Source organism: Toxorhynchites rutilus, chromosome 3 (assembly GCF_029784135.1).
Source record: "Toxorhynchites rutilus septentrionalis strain SRP chromosome 3, ASM2978413v1, whole genome shotgun sequence".
NCBI classification, from domain to species: Eukaryota; Metazoa; Arthropoda; class Insecta; order Diptera; family Culicidae; genus Toxorhynchites; species Toxorhynchites rutilus.
Window position 1 is genome coordinate 106,025,974 of NC_073746.1, and position 22,544 is coordinate 106,048,517.

The following is a 22,544-nucleotide window of genomic DNA, read 5'->3' on the forward strand; positions in this document are numbered from 1 at the left end:
ATTTATTGGTGTCACAAACGTTAAAATTTGATTTTTTTTTTTAAACAGAAAAACCAATGTCTTGCAATCTAAGTCCCGAGTGCCGATTTTTGACAAAAAAAAATTTTCGAGATGACACTAGATCTCGACTTAGAACATGTTAGATGATTAGAAACATCTTCTTCTTCTTCTTCAATGGCACTAACGTTCCTAGAGGAACTTCGCCGTCTCAACGTAGTATTACTTGCGTCATTTTTATTAGTACTTAGGTGAGATTTCTATGCCAAATAACACGCCTTGAATGCATTCTGAGTGGCAAGCTCTAGAATACGCGTGATCACAGTGCAAGTCGGAGGAAATTTCTTTGACGAAAAATTCCCCCGACCAGAACGGGAATCGAACCCGAACACCCGGCATGTTAGTTATGACGCTAACCACTCGGCCAAGGGAGCATGTAGCATGTAGATAATAATTATGGTAACCTCCCAAATGGAAGTTCATAACAACCGCTATTGAACAGCATTGCATAATATCAATTTGATTCGCAATTTTCCAAGTTTTTCACAAATTCAGAAGTTTCTGGTTAAAACAGGTATGACACGGAAAAAAATCGAGGGGTTGTATCCGGGACACGACCGCTAAGGGACGTAGGACTACGCAATTTTTTTTTCGAAACTTGTTGGTTTATCAATTCGGATATTATTTGCGAATATGTCGAAATTTCATAAATAACTCTTTAGTAGAAAGTTCCGGGTACTTGGGGATCATTTCGAGAAGCAACGATTCATTCTTGCCTTTGCGAGAACAATACACTAATTGGTCATATGTCGCAATTTGTTTCTTTACATAAATGCACGCATTGCACTGAATATTTAACGAAAGGCATCTTCCGTGCATCGTCATTCTACAAGCATCAAACACGCGTCTAACAGGCAAGCAGTTGCAGCGATAGAAATGAAACATCGCGAGAATGACCGTGTATGAAAAATCGTTTTCCGACTCTCGGTCAAAACCGTCAACAAAGCTAGGAGCTTGTTGCATCAGATCATAGCTGATGCGCACGAAAGCAAATACGAATGGCAACTAAATAAAGGTATCGATGGTGCACTTTTCACATGTACAGGAAATAAACAAGTTCTAAGTTTCGCGCAACGAAAACAAGCAACACACACAAAACCCAACACTGATTGCTTGAAGCGACCTATAATCATTTGCACTCTGCTCTTTTTTCGCCTGCTTTGCCATGGCTCGGATGGTTGTGTTAATTGCAATACCATATGCAATCAAGTGAAATATTTGCTAGCGTTCACAGCTCGAGGAGAAACATAAACCGCAGAACGAGCAGAATAAGCGATCTTTGTTGTTTCGGGCACAGAAAGATTCTGAGAATTTTCCTCAGAGGAGATGCAATACTTATACGCTATCGACAGCTTACTTACTATGCAATGGAGGAGATTATTTCGCAAATATTCTCTTTTCGTTATCCCCCTTCGTTGTTTCTATTCTAGCGGTTGTATAAAGCCCGTTATTGAAAGCTCTGTTCGAGAAAGCACACAAATGGACAGAACAAATGTATGGGGAAATAGGAATGTTTCCAATTCTCATAAATTTAAACCATATACAGACTATGGGATTGTAATACATATCATATCAAACAAATCTTAGGAAATTTCCGATTCGATTGGTATGCAAGTCGTTGAAATCCGTCCGCAGCGAAAATAGTTATTAACGTTAACCTTATTCCATAAAAACGTGACATGTTTTCTGATTTGGCACCCTTAATGTAAAACGTAGTCAAAAATCCACTGGAAACGTGGAAATTTCATAATATCTTATAACAAAACATTGACGCACCCCTTGGTGCACCATTCAACGTTCGATTCAAACTGTGCTTTAGTTGCTTTTTGTTTAAAAGAGTGTTGGAAAAATCATGGCTGGTAAACAAATTTCTATTCCCATTCGAAATTTGGTGGTAAAGACTGTAAGGACTATATATCACAACGGAAAATTGCTGCAAGATATAGTGTCAGTTTTGGTGTTGTACAGGAAATTTGGACAAAGTACCAGAAGCTCGAATCTGTGACTGACAGAACGCGTAGAAGAGGTGCACGTAAAACAGACCGGCGCACTAGTTCAATGATCATCCAACAAACCAAGAAAAATCCATTGGTAACCATTCGATCTATCAAGAAAAAAAAACATCAGGATCAGGGAACATGGATTGCAGGCTACCATACATCAGTCCCAAAGGTAAAAAAGCACGACTAGAGTTCACAAAAAATATCTCAACAAGCAGGTATCTTTCTGGAAACGTGCTTTGTGGACTGACGAATCTACGTTTGAGATCTTTAATCAAAAACGATGAGTGAGAGTTTGGAGAAAATCAGATGAAGCGCTACAAGATCTACAGCCTACGGTAAAGCATGGTGGTAGAAACATTGTGGCCTGCGGCTGCTTTGCCTGGGCCGAAGTAGTTAACTTTGTTCAAATCAACGGCATTATGACAGCTGACGCCTACATTAACACCATTCATGAATTCGTTGGAAAAACCGGCGTAGGTAAAGACTCTTCATGAATTCATGAGAATGATCCCAAATATACTGCCAAAAAATCGAAGCCTTTTATCAAGTCTAAACGGATGAAAGTTCTGGAATGGTGTGCTCAAAGTCCAGATTTGAATCCTGTTGAAAATCCGTGGGCTATACAATAAGATGGACAAAACTGGCGTAACGAACAAGAACACGTACTTAATAGCATTAGAGAGTCTGGGAGGAGATTAATGCACAACATCTGAAGAATATTGTCGATAGCATTTAAAAAAAATTAAAACAAATAATTAATAGCCATTAGGTCTCGATAACCAACTAACAACTAACAACAACTAACTTAGGGAATTTCCAATTCGTTTGTATGTAAACCATCATGTACATTCGTAGCAAAAATAGTTATTAACGAGATCATCAAGCTAAGACATGATTTCATAAAAACGTGACCTTTCGCACCCTTAATGAAAAACGTAGTCCTACGTCAAAACCAATTCACGAATTTAAAAAACAGGAAGTGGGTTATATCTATGGTATAACCGCAAGGGTGGCGTAGGACTATCGTTGATTTAGAGATCATTCGTTTGAAGTTGAATCTGAATTCATTCTGAATGAATGAATATTTGGGGGACTTCGAAAACGAGAGTGTTACGTTGGAGGCACAAGGTTTTATGCATCCAATATTGGATACGGAAATATCCTACTGATGGGGAAGAATAATCTTCAGAAGCTATTCTGTTAATTGCGATTGATTGAAAAATCACAAAATCAAATGTATTTGGTCACAGTGTTACATGGATAGAAAACATTCAAATAAACTCTTTCACATGAATGTATTTTTAAATTCCCAGAGGAACTGGCAGATTATTTTCGGGATCTTTCTCGATGCTGAATGGCATCCAAACGGAAAAAAATTCCGCGCGTGTATATGTGTGTGTGTGTGTGTAGCGGCTGCTTGGAGATCTTGCCGGGGAACCATTCTGGCCTAAAGTGCACAAACAGACTCTTGGTGACACCGTTCATTCGCACTTTCATGATAAACGAAGAGCTTCACCACAACAGCGGCAACATGCTCCAATCGCTGTTCAATTGGAACTGAGTAGATTTCCGAGCGGCGCTCGCTTATATACCGATTGGTGATTTCAATAGCCTGTTTTGAAAGCAATTTTAAGACTATTGAAACAAGTTTTTGGATCAGAAAGTAACAAGTATAGAACGCGTAGACATTTTATCTTTCGAATGAAGTGTTTATCATACCATTTCGTTCAGATGTTTAGGAGCTATTAACGCTCAAAATCTCGGTCTCCGGCGTAACGCTTTCGTTTTCGAAACTTTGATTTTACACCCTGGTATAGAAATGAAAGACGTAGTCCTACGTCAAAAAAATAAAAAGATTGAACCGATTCAATTTACCGTCATTTGCTCCAGTACACTTTCTAGCATTTGGATCGCTTTCGGAATGTTGGTAATTTTGATGCAGCAGTTCGCCCACTCGATCTGAGCCTCTATATGCTTTTCGGTCATTCCAGCCCCTTGGCTGTGGAACACTATCTCGGCGTACATCGAGTACAAAATCATATGGCAACGACAATTGGTGAAATCAAATTCCTGGTAGCTCATAATTCGAACCCTTCCATCCGATCTGCCGGATCTACGCCAGGGAAAACAGTCCAACAGTGTAGAGCCGCCTAAAATATCGATGGTGAATTTTATTCGGAATAAGTCATTCATCTTAAATACTACCATGATCGGAGTGCATTGAAGTCTCCTGGAATTGTTGTAGAAAACATGTTAAAGGATAATGAAAGGTTTTTATCCAATACACTTACATTTGTTTCGTTCTGAAATAATAAATAGTTGGACAGCTCATTCGAATCACTTCCTCGCTTGAATCCCAATAAAACTTCAAACCGATCATCACTGGAAATCAGATTACTGAATAGACCACCTCCACATGAACCACATCTGATGAAGAGAAACAATCAACAGAAACTTTATTATGAGTATCGTCTTACTTACTTCTTCGTTTCCAATTCAATGAAAGTAAGAGCTCTGCTATGAAACTCGGTCTTCTGTTCCTCGGTTAGCAAATTGTACACGGTCTGGCGGAAGAGGCTAGAATCAAATTTCGAATAGCCACATGCGGCGTATTTAGGAAGTTCACGACAGGCCCCTAAAACACAATAAAATCAGAAAACTTCAGCTGTAACAGTTGACTCACTCACTTGAAATTGTCAGGTTCAAGCAACGACATGTGCGCTTGGGCAGCTGCTCTGTGTTAACGTTCTTCTGGTACAAACTGAAACCGGGAGTGAAGTCTCCGATAGCGCAGGAGAGAATTTGAAGGTCGAATAATTTTTTGATAGCTGAAATTAATAGTTTGAAAATCTTGTTCGCGACATTCCGAAACTCCAGAGCTTACCAATCGCGAGATCTCGTTCGCTGTCCTGTGAAATCACAAATATAAGCGCCACTCGGAGGAATTTCTGTCCCAAAACGGCGGCGCACTTGCACACGTACTGCTCATACGACGAAAGGGAATCATACAGCATCAAATGGAACGCATCCAGACAAGAGGAGGAAAAATAGTTCTGTGTATCGATAGCTCCTTTCAAACAAGCCACATCAACAAGCTTGTTGGAAATATTCGCTTGTGGATACAACAGCAATTGATCATCCCCACAGCAGGCTTCAAACAGATCCCAATCATTGATACTGATTCGAATCGACATAGATGATCGTGTGCCGCGTTGATGTAAGAAGGAGGATTCGCAGAACACGTAGCCCTGTCTTTGAGCCTCGAACGTACCCATCCTTACGATTCGCATCATCCCACTTTGCTTCAGGGACATCAAGAAGGTGTTTATCCATCCCGGGTTACCGTTGCTCATGGTGTGAATTGCGCTGCGAAGTGTCAAATACAAATGAATTTAATCCTAAAAATAGATCATAGTTTTCGTTCTTTTTTCGAACGGCCGCCATTTTGCCAAAATTATTTTTTGTATTTTCCGAGGTTCATACTATAGCGGCAACTTTACCGATTCAGAATCTGTTGTTTTTTTTGTGGAGGATCAACAGAAGCACTGGAATCGCGTACGCCATGGCACAACTTTTTTTTAGACACCCTCACTTCACTTCACTTCACTTCTAATTTTGAATATTTTTTTCCGTTTAGTTCGTGTTGTATTGTTTAAAGATAAATAAACAAATATTGAAATGATGAATAGTAAAAATATTCTTTGTTTTATTTGTTCAGGGCTTGCAAAAACGTAAAAAAATCGTGCCTCTACACTAAAATATCCCCTCAAGGAGACTTTCAAACATCAAACATCGAAAACAATCTGAGAAAATTACACCATTACAAACTAGCGTTGACAGAAAATATTTCATCTTCGGCAGGAAAAAAATGCTTTTTCGTGTGCTAAAGGGTGAAATGAACAAATTAAAGGACCTTTTTTTAAAAGCTTCGTTTGTACATATGGGAGCAGATATCTCTTTCTCTCAGACTGAACGTCAGCTTGAAATAATACCCCAAAAAAAGGCCAAAATATAGCAACGGGGATATTATACAAATTTATTATACAAATGCTTGTTATTGTTAGGCTCATTTAATGTAATAAATTGTGACGTCAAAAGTGGTGTACATATAATCAATCTGTAGAGATAGTTACTGCAGTCGAGTGGTCAATGTCACACATATCATATCAGAAGCTCCGGGTTCGATTCCCATTCAGGCGGGAATATTTTTCACCAAAGTAAATGGTGATCGCTACTAGGCCATGATCACCGTTTTTTTTATAATCCACAACTGAGTTCCCCTAATGCGAAGGAGCGATGGTCCCAACAAGATGGTGCCCACTTCTTAAGCAGAAAATTTCACCTGCTCTGAAGCTTCTTAATGCCAAATCTTAATCCAAATTCTTAATGGGAGACTAGGCTTTGCGGAGAGTAGGTGTCTGCTTGCTCATTCCTAATTTTGTCCCAAGAATTGCTTTTGAATGCCGGCCAATTCCTTGTTCATATTCCGCAACTTAAGCGCTCACTGAAGCGTCTTTGGGACGATTCCAGTTTCAGAGAGAACGATCTGAACCATTCTTGAAACCTCCCTTAGCCCCGATAGATCATTGAATACCATGACCAATGGTCGGTATTCGCGTACAAAATTTGTTTGTACGCCATTAGACTTTCAAATCGCGGCGCGCTTGTTTTAGATCCGTTGCTCCAATCTCCTGCGCCTTTCACGGAGTCGTTAGACAATTCCGTCTCTTGGCCTTCCATGGTATCCCAAACTTTTAACAGTCGCCACAGCAGCAAAGTGAATAGTTGATGCTTCGTTCCGAGCATCAACCAAGTGCAACGGAGAAACGAATCATGAATGATTCATGATTTTTACTGCACTTATCAACTTACTGGAATGCACAAACCTCGGTATGTGGATATACAATACAATTAATACAAATTTGCAGGATTTTGAACAAATCTAACAAAAACTCACATGTTTTCGAGGATTGTAAGGGTCTAGGTGCCGAGACAACCGTGTTGGAGTAGGATAGTTTGTAGAACCCATACAAATGAAACACAAATTTCTGCATTACTCGAGCATTAATCAAGCAAATGAAACCAAATTAGGCATATGAAGATTTGAGGGTGCAATAAATGTTTCTATGGTAGTTTGACACTCCACCCCCCTCTCTAAGGGGGGGTTGCCATACAAATGAAACACAAATTTCTGCATTACTCGAGCATTAATCAAGCAAATGAAACCAAATTTGGCATTAGGAGGTTTCAGGGTGGTGCTCCCTTGGCCGAGTGGTTAGCGTCATAACTAACATGCCGGGTGTTCGGGTTCGATTCCCGTTCTGGTCGGGGGAATTTTTCGTCAAAGAAATTTCCTCCGACTTGCACAGTGATCACGCGTATTCTAGAGCTTGCCACTCAGAATGCATTCAAGGCGTGTTATTTGGCATAGAAATCTCAACTAAGTACTAATAAAAATGACGCAAGTAATACTACGTTGAGACGGCGATGTTCCTCTAGGAACGTTAGTGCCATTGAAGAAGAAGAAGAAGGTTTCAGGGTGCAATAAATGTTTTTACGGTAGTTCGACACTCCACCCGCCTCTCTAAGGGAGGGCTGCCATACAAATGAAACACAAATTTCTACATTACTCGAGAATTAATCAAGCAAATGAAACCAAATTAGGCATATGGAGGTTTTAGGGTGCAATAAATGATTCTATGGTGGTTAGATACTCCTCCCCCTCTCTTAGGGGGGGCTGCCATAAAAATGAAACACAAATTTCTACATTACTCGAGAATTAATCAAGCAAATGTAACCAAATTTGGCATGTGGAGGTTTTAGGGTGCAATAAATGTTTTTACGGTGGTTAGACACTCCACCCGCCTCTCTAAGGGGGAGCTGCCATACAAATGAAACACAAATTTCTACATTACTCGAGAATTAATCAAGCAAATGAAACCAAATTAGGCATATGGAGGTTTTAGGGTGCAATAAATGATTCTATGGTGGTTAGATACTCCTCCCCCTCTCTTAGGGGGGGCTGCCATAAAAATGAAACACAAATTTCTACATTACTCGAGAATTAATCAAGCAAATGTAACCAAATTTGGCATGTGGAGGTTTTAGGGTGCAATAAATGTTTTTACGGTGGTTAGACACTCCACCCGCCTCTCTAAGGGGGAGCTGCCATACAAATGAAACACAAATTTCTACATTACTCGAGAATTAATCAAGCAAATGAAACCAAACTAGGCATCTGGAGGTTTTAGGGTGCAATAAATGATTCTATGGTGGTTAGATACTCCTCCCCCTCACCGGCAACCGGCAAGTTATCCCTTATCAGTTACAAATGCGTTGAATGAACATTCTGAGCGATGGACGCTCCCCTTGAACACTGTTGTTTCATTGTAGAACGATGAACGTCAAATGAATAAAATTAACAAATGTCGAGGAATCATACTACATTTTTAAGCTCAGCCGTCGATTGAAAGTTAATCGACTAATAACATGGGTTTCGTCTAACTATATGTTGGATGGAGAAGAGCCAAAATGACATAGAAATCCATACCCTTACGCTATACATTGTCCCGAACAAGGATGGAAAACAAGGGAGCATGATGTGATTTACGATTAATCGCAAACTGCACAGATCGCAATCTGTGCAAACTGCGACTAACTATTAATCCTCACCCATCATAACCAAATGATTTTCTCTTGGTAACTCTGAGTTGACCAAAGCATTGCTAGACTGAAACTAATTCGAATAATTGAGTTACTCTCCTTCCTCGTTTTGTTTTCAACTCCTAACAAGAATTTGCTCCATGGGAATGAGTGTCTCTATGACGTACGCTTTACGATTCTCGATCTCTCGTCTGGGAGTTCAATTTTCCTTTCCGTGCGCGTTTACTTCGATGAAACTTTGTAAAATAAAAAAAATGCGCTACAGCAGATAGGACGACTTTAATGTTTCATGTTTCGCAGAGGATTTCTCAGATGGTGTTTAAATTAATCTACAAGAGACTACAAACAATAATCCCCCTCAAATCACTAATTTTATGAGTTGATGTGAATGCGTTATTGGCCAAGGCTATTACGACATCGAACACGTGGTCTTGCGAGATATATTTTTCCGCCAGCCCAAATACAGACCTCTTTTTTCGGGTCCGAGTAAACTGGTGGCTAGAAAAGACCTTGATTACCTTGAATTAATCAAAAAACATAAATTAGCGCAAATATGTAAACATGTGTTTTTTTTTTGTGTAAGCACGTAAATATTTGTTGGGTCTAATACTCATACAACTCAAATGGATAATGATCATCTGCTATTAGAAAGCTGAGAAATTGTTTGACGTTTTGTTTTACTATTGATTCATTCAAAAAAAAAAGCTTTATTTTTAAATGTTTTTTTTATCCTGAGACTGGCTCGCCATATTGCACTGCTACTAAAACCGTAGGCTAACTTCAAGGATATTTTTTATTCATTTTCGGCGAATAATCAATGGAGTTCCGTGTTATGAGAATAATAGCAAAAACAATATTACGATCATAAGGTGTTGGACAGGTTATTCTAGACGACATTGGAATATATTCCATCTGATCATCTTTAGAAAGGTTAATGACCTTCAAAGGATAAATTTACCTTGGGCACATTGAATTGATGTTCATGACTTCCAGTCGGACGTTTATCTGCTCTGATAATAATTGTGTGGTCCTCACAAAACATATATTCCAATGCCGTCAGTTCACTTAAATTTTTCGCATACCGTTTGATGATAAGGTAGGATGTTGATAACCATTTGCTGCGATACCTATTGTTTCAACAGTATTCATTCGACAATATGAAGACTGAATACCTAAAATTAACCAGATTCAACCATGCAAATCTGCGGTCAAAGCAGTATGTACACTTGAGAGATGCAACAAGTTTGAAGGGATATAAAAAAAACAATAGTCGTTCGATAAATCTACTGCCACATATGTTGGAAGTCCACGATATATGAATAACATACGTCCATACTAATTCATTACATTTATTCGCAACGAAGAACGTAACCACACATAATTGAATTAATCAAATGTGTGATCCGTTTTATCTACAAAATAAAAAAGGGTCTGAAATTCAATCGAATTCGAAAAGTGTTTCGTGAGGTCACTAATTGAATTACTATTGGAAAAATTATTTGGAGAGAAATGTGAATGTTCAGAATTATTGGAATCTAAAAAACGATTTTGGGCGGGATGAGATTCGCCCAAATCTGCTGGTAATAAAATTAATCAATTGCATCCATTACCCGTCTGCTGTTTATCGGGCAGGAGACGACAACATAATAAAATCGACACGAGACTGAGTCAGGCAATCACTGCGGTCAGTGCAATAGAGAATTAAAAATCCCTCGATGAGTGTCGTAAGATTTCAGTTGATCGTCTCTTGTACACTTTACGATCAAGAACTCATCATCCGCTCTATGGAATGGGATTAATCGTTTGTGGCTTGCACTCACGATAAAACTTGAGTAGTAGAAGTAATGCTCCGAGAGTGCAAGCAGTGGGGATTCCGCTTTCATATTGCTTTTTTGAGATCTTGGTAGCTCACCGTTCCAAGTATTCTCTCTGTGTACATATGAAGAATAAAAGAGCATCGCCTGCTGGGGGTGATTTAAAAACATCCGACTAGAGGGATATACTTATTCATTGATCGTTGAATGTAATTTTTTACCATCCCTGGTCCCGAACGTGTTCAAACAATCATTAATAATAGTAGTCAAAAGTTTTGACTCAAAACATTGATAAAAGTTGTTGTTGTCCATCTTTAGAAGCATCTTAACCCAGCACTCACTCTCGATTGACCATCGTTGATTCCGACAACAAAAAGCTTCAACAGATTAAATGAAATCGAAGAATCCGTGGAATGCGTATGACGTAATCCGCGATGCCATGCAAGGAATTGTATGATATAAACCGTAGTTAAAAAAACAGTTCAATATGAAGAAACCTTCTTGAGCGAAGGACTCTCTCAGGTGCATAAATGCTCAGATCAGCAAGAATAGCAGGATAATCTGTTTTAGATACAATAGCACTTTAGTTGCAAACATTACCTGGATTACCGTTCTTCTGAGGTCAAGTTTTTTTTTGGAAAATTCACTGGATCGTTCCACGGAAGACGACGACCGTGTGTCTGGACTAAATTCCTTCAAATGGATACAATCCTTGCAATCCACAATGATACGAACATCAAACCACATGCCGATTTCAAGAACCGATCAAACAATCGTGCAGAGTAATGTTTTATAAGCAGATACGATCACGAAACTCATCAGAGATTTAAAAAAATAATTCGAGTTGCTTATTAGCTTTCGTTATTATGTTCGGCCAAAACGTTGAACAGTGTCAACCGTAATTCCGAAGATACGTACTTTTCCACACAAAGCAGAGATTGAAGATCTGAACACTTAGTTTGAGAATATTTTTAAAGCACCACTATTCAAAATAGTTGATTAGGCGCTGCAGTAGTAAGCAATCAGTGAGATTTCGTAATATAATCATATAAATCTAAAAATTATACGCGCAGAACGATCAACAATCAATTGGGAGGATCAATCAAATCTTATTCATAAATATTGATATAAGCTAGAAACAGTTCAAGGCTACTGCCTTGGTGTACTCCTGAGCTTCTCCGATAGATCTGATCCAAGTTCGAAGTGTGGTATTCTAGATTTAGAGTGTAATTGGTATGACAGCACGAGTGTGTTGATTATTACATTTAGAAAGAAATGGATGTCGGTTTTTGAACAATTGATAGTGTTGTGTGTTGTTGATTGTGGGAATATCACATTGGCGATCCTGCCATACTAGATTCGCTGGATAGGAGAATGATTTTATTCAAATTCTCAGATTGGTAAGTGATAAAAAAGAGAAACGATAAATAATAATTTTGTTTCTAGTTTGGACGGAGAAACAGATGAAAACAATGAGTTAGAAATCAAGGTGGAGTAGTAGAAGAAGTATATCAGTATTGGTAAGCAAAATGTGATGGCGTCATTGTGAATATGGCATTCTATGTGAATATGGAAGAAACAGACACAAGTATTGACGTTGCGATGTGAAAGGTGGTTATGGCAGTGCATGCGATGTCGCTCGTTACTCCACTATCTTCATTACCTTAATTTCCAGTGTTTCGAAATGAAACTGACGAGAAGGGATGCCAGAAAAATGATTTTACTGAGATCAAAACTGTTGAATCGGGTCAAGCCCAAAAAGCATCACACTGAATATAAATCACGGTCAAAACAGTTGAGTCGGGTCAAGCCCAAGGCCAACTTTTTCTAAAAGTTTTGAGTCAAGTATAGCTCTAGGCCGAAAAAGTTGAGTCGGGTTAAGCCCAAGGCCAACTTATGCAGAAAAGTTATACATCGAGTTTCGGTTACAGTTGAGTCGGGTTGAGCACAAGACCAACTTGTACTAAGAACAAATAAGTAAAATAAAACAATCAAAATTTATTGAATGTAACTCAAGGAACAGTTGAGTCGGGTCAAGCCCAAGGCCAACTTGTTTACAACAAAACAGCTGAGTCGGGTAATGCTCAATAGCAGCATATACAAGTGAATGGATAAAAGAAATGAACAAACATTAAAAATAAATTAATTGAAATAATTATATAATTACAGAAAACAGCCACACTGCCGCTCATGAAATGAAACAAAAGAAAATAAGCAGCGTTGACGTTCAACCTAATTTCAAAATTGCTTGCACTGATACCAGTCGCAGTTTGCGAACGCGAATATTTACAATATTTAATGTTAATTTTCTGTAAATATGAGCGAATTTTGGCGGGTGAGTGATATTTCGTCTTCGGAGGAATTAAGTGAAGAACTGGAAAGTGTTGAGAATGGAGAAAGGCCAGGAATCACTTTAGTGGAGATCGGTATATCGCTTAGAGTTTTGGAAGAAACAAAAGTGATAGAGGTTTAAGCAGGGAAAATCGGCATCAAAAGTGCTATCGGGTTCGTGGCGGTTCAAGCCTTTTTAAGAGAATTCGCCCCTCAATGTACACAGACCGGAATCAGAGCAACGTAAGGAAGAATTTATTCAAACGCTGATCAGATGTTCTGCATGGGAGATCGCGACGAAACTTTAAGATGAGCGATATAGTTAAGAATGATTTGGAACGGATTACGGCGAATGGTAACAACTTTTATTATATTCGGATTAGAGTAACGAGAGAAATCAAGCGATTCGGCGGATTAGGTTAATTTAGAAAAAAAAGTTTGTTTTAAAGAAAACATGCGAGCGAAGTTTTTTTTTGTTTTTTCTCTAAATTTACCCTCATTTTTATTCAGGAAGTTCCTGAATCAACATAAAGATATCGCAGTCATTTTGACAACACATGAATCACTAACAAAGGGTCCTAAGAAGTCCTGTTCGTCTGAAGGTGCATTACCAGATAACGGAGAATCAATCACGAAGCGCCTTGACACGTAGCAGATCAGAAAACCCCAGAGATTCTTTAATATGATCGATCAATCTGATGAATGAATAAGGTTTCTTGTACAGTGTTTTCTGGTATCGTTATTTTTAGTGTGAGGGGAGGATGTGGTATTCTAGATTTAGAGTGTAATTGGTATGACAGCACGAGTGTGTTGATTATTACATTTAGAGAGAAATGGATGGCGGTTTTTGAACAATTGATAGTGTTGTGTGTTGATGATTGTGGGAATATCACACGAAGGTCTCGGTTTGTTAGATACTACCCATACCAACGAATAAGTCTTTAAAAATACACCAAGCACCTCAAGTTTTGCGAGCAGTACCGTGTAATTGACCCTGTCAAAAGCAGTCTTGAGATGAAAGAACCATTTTTTGAAGTCAAAAATAGTGCTATGTTAATTATGATCTGGAATATTTTGGAGTGAGCGTTTAGCGATGTAATTTCTCGAATACTTTCGACATTCGGTGTTATAAGCTCTACAAAACAACTTCCAGGAGAACTTCGTCTGGACCAACAGTGTTAGAAAACTTTAGTTTTTTGATAGAAGATTCTACGCAGGCTAATGAAAGCGTAGTAATCGTAATAATATCGAAACCGAAAACATTTCTGGAAGCATCCTTAATCGCATCACAAATTTGGAAGGAACGAAGACGACGAGTGGTTCGATGATAAGTGTCAGCAGGTGCTGCACGAGATGAAAGCTGTGCGGGAGCTAATGCTGCATCAATCTACCCGTCAGAACGTGGAACGAAAAGAAACAAAAGTAAGGACAGCAAACACAACTATATCGGGAAGAGTAGCGCCGCCAGGTAGAGGAGGAGTGTAAAGAACTAGAACAGCTGCGCCGCTCTGAATGGCGACTACAAAGTGTTTTCCCAAATTATCTTCCGTCGTATATCGCCATTAACGAACATATTCGTGGTATGTTCTCAGGCCGACTTCATCGAAGGTCTATTACTGAGCATACCTTCACCTTGTGGTAGATCTACTTGAAATACTACTAGTACCAAGTCCCTAAGCACCATTTATTCATCGACTTTAAAGCCACATATGATTCAATAACATTAATAAAGTGTTATGGCGAATCATGAACGGAAACGACTTCCCCGGGAAGTTGATAAGACTGATTGAAGCTAGGATGGAAAGAATACAGTGCTCTGTACGAATATCGGGTGAACTATCTGATTCTTCCAAGTCCCGGAAGGGGCTTCGCCAAGTTAATTGTTAGAACAGTCTTTTATTTGTTAGAACAGTGGTACTTAACCTTTTTTCAGAAGGGCCACAAACACATGCTAGTCATTATATCGCGGACCGCCAAAAAACCAAGAAGGGGGATGTCCAAGACACGACCGTATATTATAAAATTATAAACGGTGTGAAACAAACATTATAGGATTTCAAAAAAGGAACTCTGTTGTGCGAACATTTAGTAGCACTGACAAAGGTCAATCGATGAATGCTTTCAATGAACCAATTTGAGCAAATTTTTAAATTACCTCTCAGAATTAACATGTGCTGTTGATTGCTCGCTGTCTAGAGCGACACTAAAACAGTAAACTTACTGAATATCCAAGTAGTTTTTCAGAATCTCTTAGCAAAATTATATTTCCAATGCTCCAAAGAACACTCAGAACAGCAACAGAAAATCCGAACCGAATCAGTTGTGCGGTGGGTGGCAGCGTCGACAGAATCAGCTGCTGAACCAATTTTCAGATTCAGTATTCCACCGAAGAACGCAGCTCTCATGTGCTGTACCTTGACGCCACATTCAACCAGGAAATAATGCTCGAATTCACGAAAATTAATTGATCGATCGGAAAAAGTAACCAAGTCATTCACGATTTATCAGTCTTGCTACTGGCGACCAGATGGCAATGGCAGCGCGGTTTTCCAAATGGCCTCTCTTAAGGCCGAGTATCTAGTTTAGTTTAGTTTTTAGCTAGCTGGAGACTGATGAAACGGGAATTCTGTGGAATCGCGAAAAGCCAAACACGACAAGGTCCGATTAGGCAGTAATGTAGTGATCGACGGCGATGAGTTCGATGTAGTGGATTGTCTATCTAAGCTCAATATTAACTTCTTACAATAATATCAACCGCGAGGTTGAGAGACGCATTATCAATGGGAGTTGTGCCATTGCCACATTATGGTCTCCACAGACACTTGAGGTCAAACAGACTTAGCAATCGTGTGAAATATTCCCTGTCCAAAACGCACATAAGACCGGTTGTCCTCTACGGGCACGAGACGTGAACAATGCTCGAAGAGGATCTGCGAGCACTCGGAGTCTTTGAACGACGTTTGTTAAGAACCATCCTCATCGATGTGCAGGAGGACGGCATATGGAGGGAGGCGAATGATGAACCACGAACTCACGCAACTCAGTACGCCGGGCAGAACATGAGGCAAAAATGTTGGACAACTATCCTGCAATAGGTGTTCATCGAGAACCCGGCGGGTACGAGACGACTTGAAGCGTAGCGAGCAAAGTGGTTCGATCAAGTGGAGCAGGACCTGGCTAGAACGGGGTGCCCGCAGAATTGAAGAGGGAGAGATAACCACGAACCGAGTTAATTCGAGAAATATTGTGAATCAGGCCATTTTATAAAGACGTTAAGCCAAAAGCCTTAAAATAAATCGAGCGTTGGACCAGGATGGCTTCTGAGCAGATCTGCTCAACGACATACAATCAGATATTGCTTAACTTACGACCTCCTCGAAGAATTTTACGGCTCTATTTTTCGCAAAGCAACGGCCAGTCGGCCTGGGCGAGTAATCAACTCGGTGCAACGAAATCGTTTCCTCAAAAGTAATTAATGTTATTACTGTTGTTATTGATATACCACATGCAAAATGGATACAAGTTTGATCTTCTAGATTGGACTTCCTCCGAGCCGGCTGAGGCCATATGATGGGTCAACCCTTTAACGGGCCGTGGGAACTAGGCAACGAATCGAGTCCAACTTGAGAGAACATAATCCTTACATGAGGAATAACACATAGGGGAGGTGGGGATAAAACGGACATGTTAAGAAGAAATTCAATTGTATCTTTGGAAACTCATGTTTCCCAAAACTTCGATGCAGTTCCTTGCAATTCAATATACTGTCTCTCTTCCTAATTGGTCAAATATTTTACAAAAAAGTGTTTTTCAATGTTTTTTACTGAAATTAAAACAGACCGAAAAATGCAACATTTTTTCGGTGCGGGTAAAATGGACATATAGTGGGGGTAATATAGACAGATTTGTAATATATGAAGCGTAGAGGTTTATCGATCGCGAGAGGAATAATTTTATTCAACCGAGGTCTGAACGCATCACGAAAGTCCTTTGAATGATAAAAAAATCGAATTAATCCACCTAGAAGTTATATCGTGCTTTTCAGCAGTATAAACGAACAGACCCTCAATTATTTTGCTTTCGTTCCAGTTAGTTTCTAAACACTCCACATTTGACGATTTTATTTCCATTTATAGACGCAGGGCATTCCTTAGGAACATATTAAACAGACTTTTCACAAATCATCTCACTCCCACTGGCAACTGTCCATTTTACCCCACCTGAGAAATTTCTCTATCAAGAAAGAAACATTTTACGCTTTCGCGTGAGTTCTGATCTTAGACTACTACCTTTATATCTATTTGTAATTTCGTAGGTGGTACGAATTCAGAACTGTTACGTCAAAAGCTCGCCTCCATCCGTTACTGACGATTGGTAATATCTCTTAGATGAAGGCATGCTTTCTCCAACAGTTAAGAATTGTCCTGGCCACGTCCTTGCAACTGCTGAGGAAAGGGAAGGATTGTTAGTTCGATATTTACTTAAGAGAGATGCAGAGAACTCTACGACCTCTCATAAATATCTCGGGAACTTAGGAAATGTGTTAGTAGGGAAGGTAGGCCATAGGATACACTTAGTCAGTGTTATTGGCGCAGCTTGTGATTGATAATTATTTACTATTACTATTACTATTACTATTACTATTACTATTACTATTACTATTACTATTACTATTACTATTACTATTACTATTACTATTACTATTACTATTACTATTACTATTACTATTACTATTACTATTACTATTACTATTACTATTACTATTACTATTACTATTACTATTACTATTACTATTACTATTACTATTACTATTACTATTACTATTACTATTACTATTACTATTACTATTACTGAATTTCTTCGAAATTACATCAATCCATCATTCTGTGTAACTGAGCCTGTAAAAAGAAACGGATTAGTAAAAAATAAAATAAACAACTCTATTGGAAGCGCTTAAGGTGTAAACATGGAGAAGGAATTGTCCGGCATCCAAAAATCGTTTCATTCGATGTCACGTCAATAGCTGCATGAAAGAAATCAATCTACACTTAGAAACTACATTCTTAATACAGAAGGTGAAACTGATAGACATCTAAAAACTGAAACTGGGTTCCAGTATTATGAGCCGTGCTCATGGTTCTCCTAGAAATTAGCAACATCTCGGAACATGCTATCATATAATGAAAAATATTATAATATAACATAATGTAATTAAATATAATATAATGTGATATAACATAATATAATGTAATAATAATAACAAGCTCCTTCAGAAGCCTCTAGGAGTACGAAAGTTGAAACGAAATCTGGAGCCCGTTACAAAAACTCGACAATTGTGGATTGTGTAATTGTGTATTGATTAATGATGATGATCTTATCATAAAATACTATCAGCTGAAATCAAAAATACAAAACAATATATATATATATACACACATATGTACATATATACATATATATATATATATATATATATATATATACATATACATATATATATATATATATATATATATGTGTGTATGTGTGTATGTATATATGTATGTATATGTATATATATGTATATATATATATATATATATATATATATATATATATATATATATATATATATATATATATATATATATATATATATATATATATATATATATATATATATATATATATATATATATATATATATATATATATATATATATATATATATATACATATATATATACATATACATACATATATACATACACACATACACACATATATATATACACATAGGGCCGTGGAGTTGCCGGCCTAGAATAGCACTTCGGGTCTTGGTCCCTGTCCCTGTCGTATGAGGCGACTAATCGGGTGACAACGCGAGTAAGGGCGCGGTAAAGCCTATTGGAGATTGCACGGGGGAAATACCGTGTACAGGAGCCACGAAAGGAGTGCCAAGCACATCAGGATTGACGCCAGTAAGATCCTGATTACGACATACTGGTTACGACATAGAAAACGGACACGATACGGAAACGATTTCAACACGACGCTAAAGGCTGACAGTCGTGCTATCCTGTTCCCTGAGTAAGGAAGGGTGACACCTTCCTGAAACGGCGTGTAGGCTAATAGTGCGATTGCCCCCGTCCCGGTAATAACTTGGCAAGTCTTCGGGTACGTTCAATGCTCGTCTAGGCTCAGGCACTAGGTACTAGGCGTCAGATGTCACATTCCTGACTTGCGCTGATCTGGCTCTGAACACGGTCCCTATGAAGGACCGTGTCAACCCCTGCATGGCCTCACTGCTTGCATAGACAACCATGGGATCACTGATAGCGACTATGTACAACGAGCGGAGATAGCGGCCCGAAGTTGGGACCCAACAGACATGAATATCATCGAACAATTCAACAGACGAAACGACGGTAATGAAGACACACCAACGGGAGAGGCGAGCGTGTTCGCAAGGAGCGGTAAGCTCCAGAGATCACCATTTCGCAACCAGACAACCATAGCGAATCCTATAGGACACCAACAGCATCCACAACAAGGAGAGACTAGCCTGATACAAGTGCATAAAGCCAACACCACCACTTCTTTAGAAGGGCTGCAGGTCGGGAGGTCAAGCTTGATGGAGGTCAAGAAAAAAGTGAACGAGCTCTACGAGTTCATTAAGGACAAAAACAATGTCCATACTAAGATCAAACATTTAGTCACAAGCATCAAATCCGCCGTTACGGCTGCTGACCGCGAACAGAAGGAGATGATCACGCGAGCAGAGGTTGTTGAAAAAGCACTCGCTGAAGCAAGGGAGAAGATGTCCGTCGAGATACAGGAGACGCCGAAGACGCCACGAAATCCACGATCGGACAAAAGGAAGAGGGATACCCCAGGGGATGAAGAAGACCTGAAGAAGGTTAAAAATGACAACCTGGAAAACAAAAAGGAAGGTGAAGGCAGTGGATGGCGAACTGTCGAAAAACAGACGGAGAAACGGAAGAAGAAAGAAGAAAAGAAGAAAGGTGTGCAGGAGACAAAAAAAAAACCAGGCCCAGACGCGAGCGAAGTAAGGGAGATGCTCTGATCGTCGAGGTGAAGGAAGGAGTGACTTACGCATCACTCCTGCGGAAAGTGAGAGACGATCCGGAGTTGAAAGAACTGGGAGAGAATGTGGTGAAAACCAGGCGCACCCAGAAAGGAGAGATGCTCTTCGAGCTCAAGAGGGATCCGGCGGTCAAAAGTTCAGCCTTCAAGGAACTGGTTGCGAAGTCGCTCGGTGAGGAGGCGAAGGTGAGGGCTCTATCCCAGGAATCAGTGGTCGAATGCAGAAATCTCGACGAAATCACGACAGACGAGGAGTTAAGGCGCGAGTTAATAGAACAGTGTAAGCTGGACAATACACCAATGACGATCCGTATGAGGAAGGCGTATGGTGGCACGCAGACGGCGTCGATACGGCTCTCAACAGTCGCAGCCAATAAGATGGTAGAAACGACCAAAATAAAAGTTGGCTGGTCGGTTTGCTCGCTGAAGATGGTGCCCCGGGTGGCCAAGCGGATGGAGAGATGCTTCCAGTGCATGGGCTTTGGACATCAGGCAAGAAGCTGCACAGGCCCCGACAGGTCTGAACTGTGCAGGAGATGCGGTGAGAAAGGGCATGTTGCGAGAGACTGCACGAAGCAACCGAAATGCTTGCTCTGCAAACCAGAGAACGGCAGCGACCATGCGACAGGAAGCTTCAAGTGTCCCTCGTATAAGAAGGCGTTAGCAGAATCGCAGTAACGGAGATAATTCAGATCAATCTGAACCATTGCAACACAGCTCAGCAACTGTTGTGGCAGTCGACAACAGAGACAAAATGCGACGTTGCAATCATAGCGGAGCCGTACCGAGTACCCCGTGATAATGGCAGCTGGGCGACGGATAGCTTAGGGATTGCTGCAATACAGGTGATGGGCAGATATCCTATCCAGGAAGTGGTTGGAGGTTCACATGAAGGTTTCGTAATCGCCAAAATTAATGGAATCTTCATGTGTAGTTGCTACGCACCCCCGAGATGGACAACTGAGCAATTCCACCAGATGCTAGACGCAATGACCGAGGAACTAATCGGCAGAACACCGATCGTCATTGGAGGCGACTTCAACGCGTGGGCGGTGGAGTGGGGAAGTAGATGCACCAACATCAGAGGGTACAGTCTACTGGAAGCTCTAGCAAAGCTGGAAGTAACGTTACTAAACGAAGGTACCACTAGCACTTTCCGGAAAGATGGGCGCGAATCCATCATAGACGTTACTTTTTGCAGTCCGTCGCTGTTGGCGAGTACGGAGTGGAAAGTGTGCGAGTCGTATACGCACAGTGATCACCAGGCGATCCGGTACAGAATCGGTCAACGAAACCACGTGCTAGTTCGGAGGACAACAAGCGGTGAGCGGAAGTGGAAGACGAATGCTTTCGACAATGACCTTTTCGTCGAAGCACTTCGTCTAGCTGGCGGAGCTTCAGATTGGAACGCAGAAAAGTTGACAGATCTACTGGTGAGAGCATGCGACACTACCATGCCGAGGAAAGTTGTACCAAAAAATGGAAGACGCCCAGCTTACTGGTGGAACGACTCTCTTCGCAACCTTCGCGCTAGCTGTCTTCAAGCCAGAAGACGCGTTCAGAGAGCACGAAATAGCGCTGATAGAGAGGAACGAAATACGGTGTACCGAGCAGCTAGAGCCGCCTTGAAACGGGGAATTACACTGAGCAAAGCGAACTGTTTCTAGGAGCTGTGCCGAGATGCAGATGCCAACCCATGGGGCAACGCGTATCGAGTCGTGATGGCGAAGATCAGAGGACCTGTGACGCCCGTCGAATCGTGTCCCGAGAAGCTGAAGGTCATTGTGGAGGGTTTATTTCCGATGCATGATCCTACGATATGGCCACCGACACCGTACGCCGAAATAGCTACCGAACGTTCTCAAGTTTCCAGTGAAGAACTGGTAGCAGTGGCGAAGAGACTGCAGGTAAACAAAGCGCCCGGCCCCGACGGAATCCCCAACGCGGCCTTGAAAACGGCGATTCAGGCGTTCCCGGACATTTTCAGGATAGTGCTACAGAAATGCTTGGATGATGGTCACTTTCCTAAGAAATGGAAGATCCAAAAGTTAGTGTTGCTGCCAAAACCAGGAAAGCCCCCGGGGGTACCAACATCCTATAGGCCTATATGCCTGCTGGATACTCTTGGGAAACTCTTGGAAAGGATTATCCTCAACAGACTGACGAAATGTACGGAGAGTGACCATGGTCTGTCAAAGATGCAGTTTGGATTCCGGAAAGGTAGGTCCACCGTTGATGCTATCCGGACAGTGGTTGAAAAGGCAGAGAAGGCGTCACAGCAAAAGCGGAGGGGCGACCGACATTGTGCTATAGTAACGATCGACGTGAGGAATGCTTTCAACAGCGCTAGCTGGGAAGCCATTGCTGAGTCCCTACACCGTATGAAGGTTCCTGGGTACCTGTGCAGAATTCTAGGAAGCTACTTCCAGAACCGCGTCCTAGTCTACGAGACGAGCACGGGGCAGACAACGTTGAATATAACGGCCGGAGTACCACAAGGCTCTATCCTGGGCCCAACGCTCTGGAACGTAATGTATAACGGAGTACTGAATCTGAAGCTTCCCAAAGGCGTGGAGATCGTGGGCTTCGC

The 22,544-nt window shown here is 40.5% G+C and overlaps 1 protein-coding gene across 1 annotated transcript in view; it reads right to left on the reverse strand.

Moving 5' to 3' along the window:
* Nucleotides 1-22,544, reverse strand: part of LOC129779029 (adenylate cyclase type 10-like) — a 111,602-nt gene that overhangs the window by 3,817 nt on the left and 85,241 nt on the right. The window contains exons 11-16 of the mRNA XM_055786266.1: nucleotides 4,945-5,426; nucleotides 4,748-4,888; nucleotides 4,542-4,695; nucleotides 4,352-4,487; nucleotides 4,266-4,290; nucleotides 3,936-4,210 (exon numbers count right to left, since the gene is read on the reverse strand). Coding sequence (XP_055642241.1) covers nucleotides 3,936-4,210; nucleotides 4,266-4,290; nucleotides 4,352-4,487; nucleotides 4,542-4,695; nucleotides 4,748-4,888; nucleotides 4,945-5,426 — 1,213 coding nt within the window. The remainder of the gene's footprint in view (nucleotides 1-3,935; nucleotides 4,211-4,265; nucleotides 4,291-4,351; nucleotides 4,488-4,541; nucleotides 4,696-4,747; nucleotides 4,889-4,944; nucleotides 5,427-22,544) is intronic.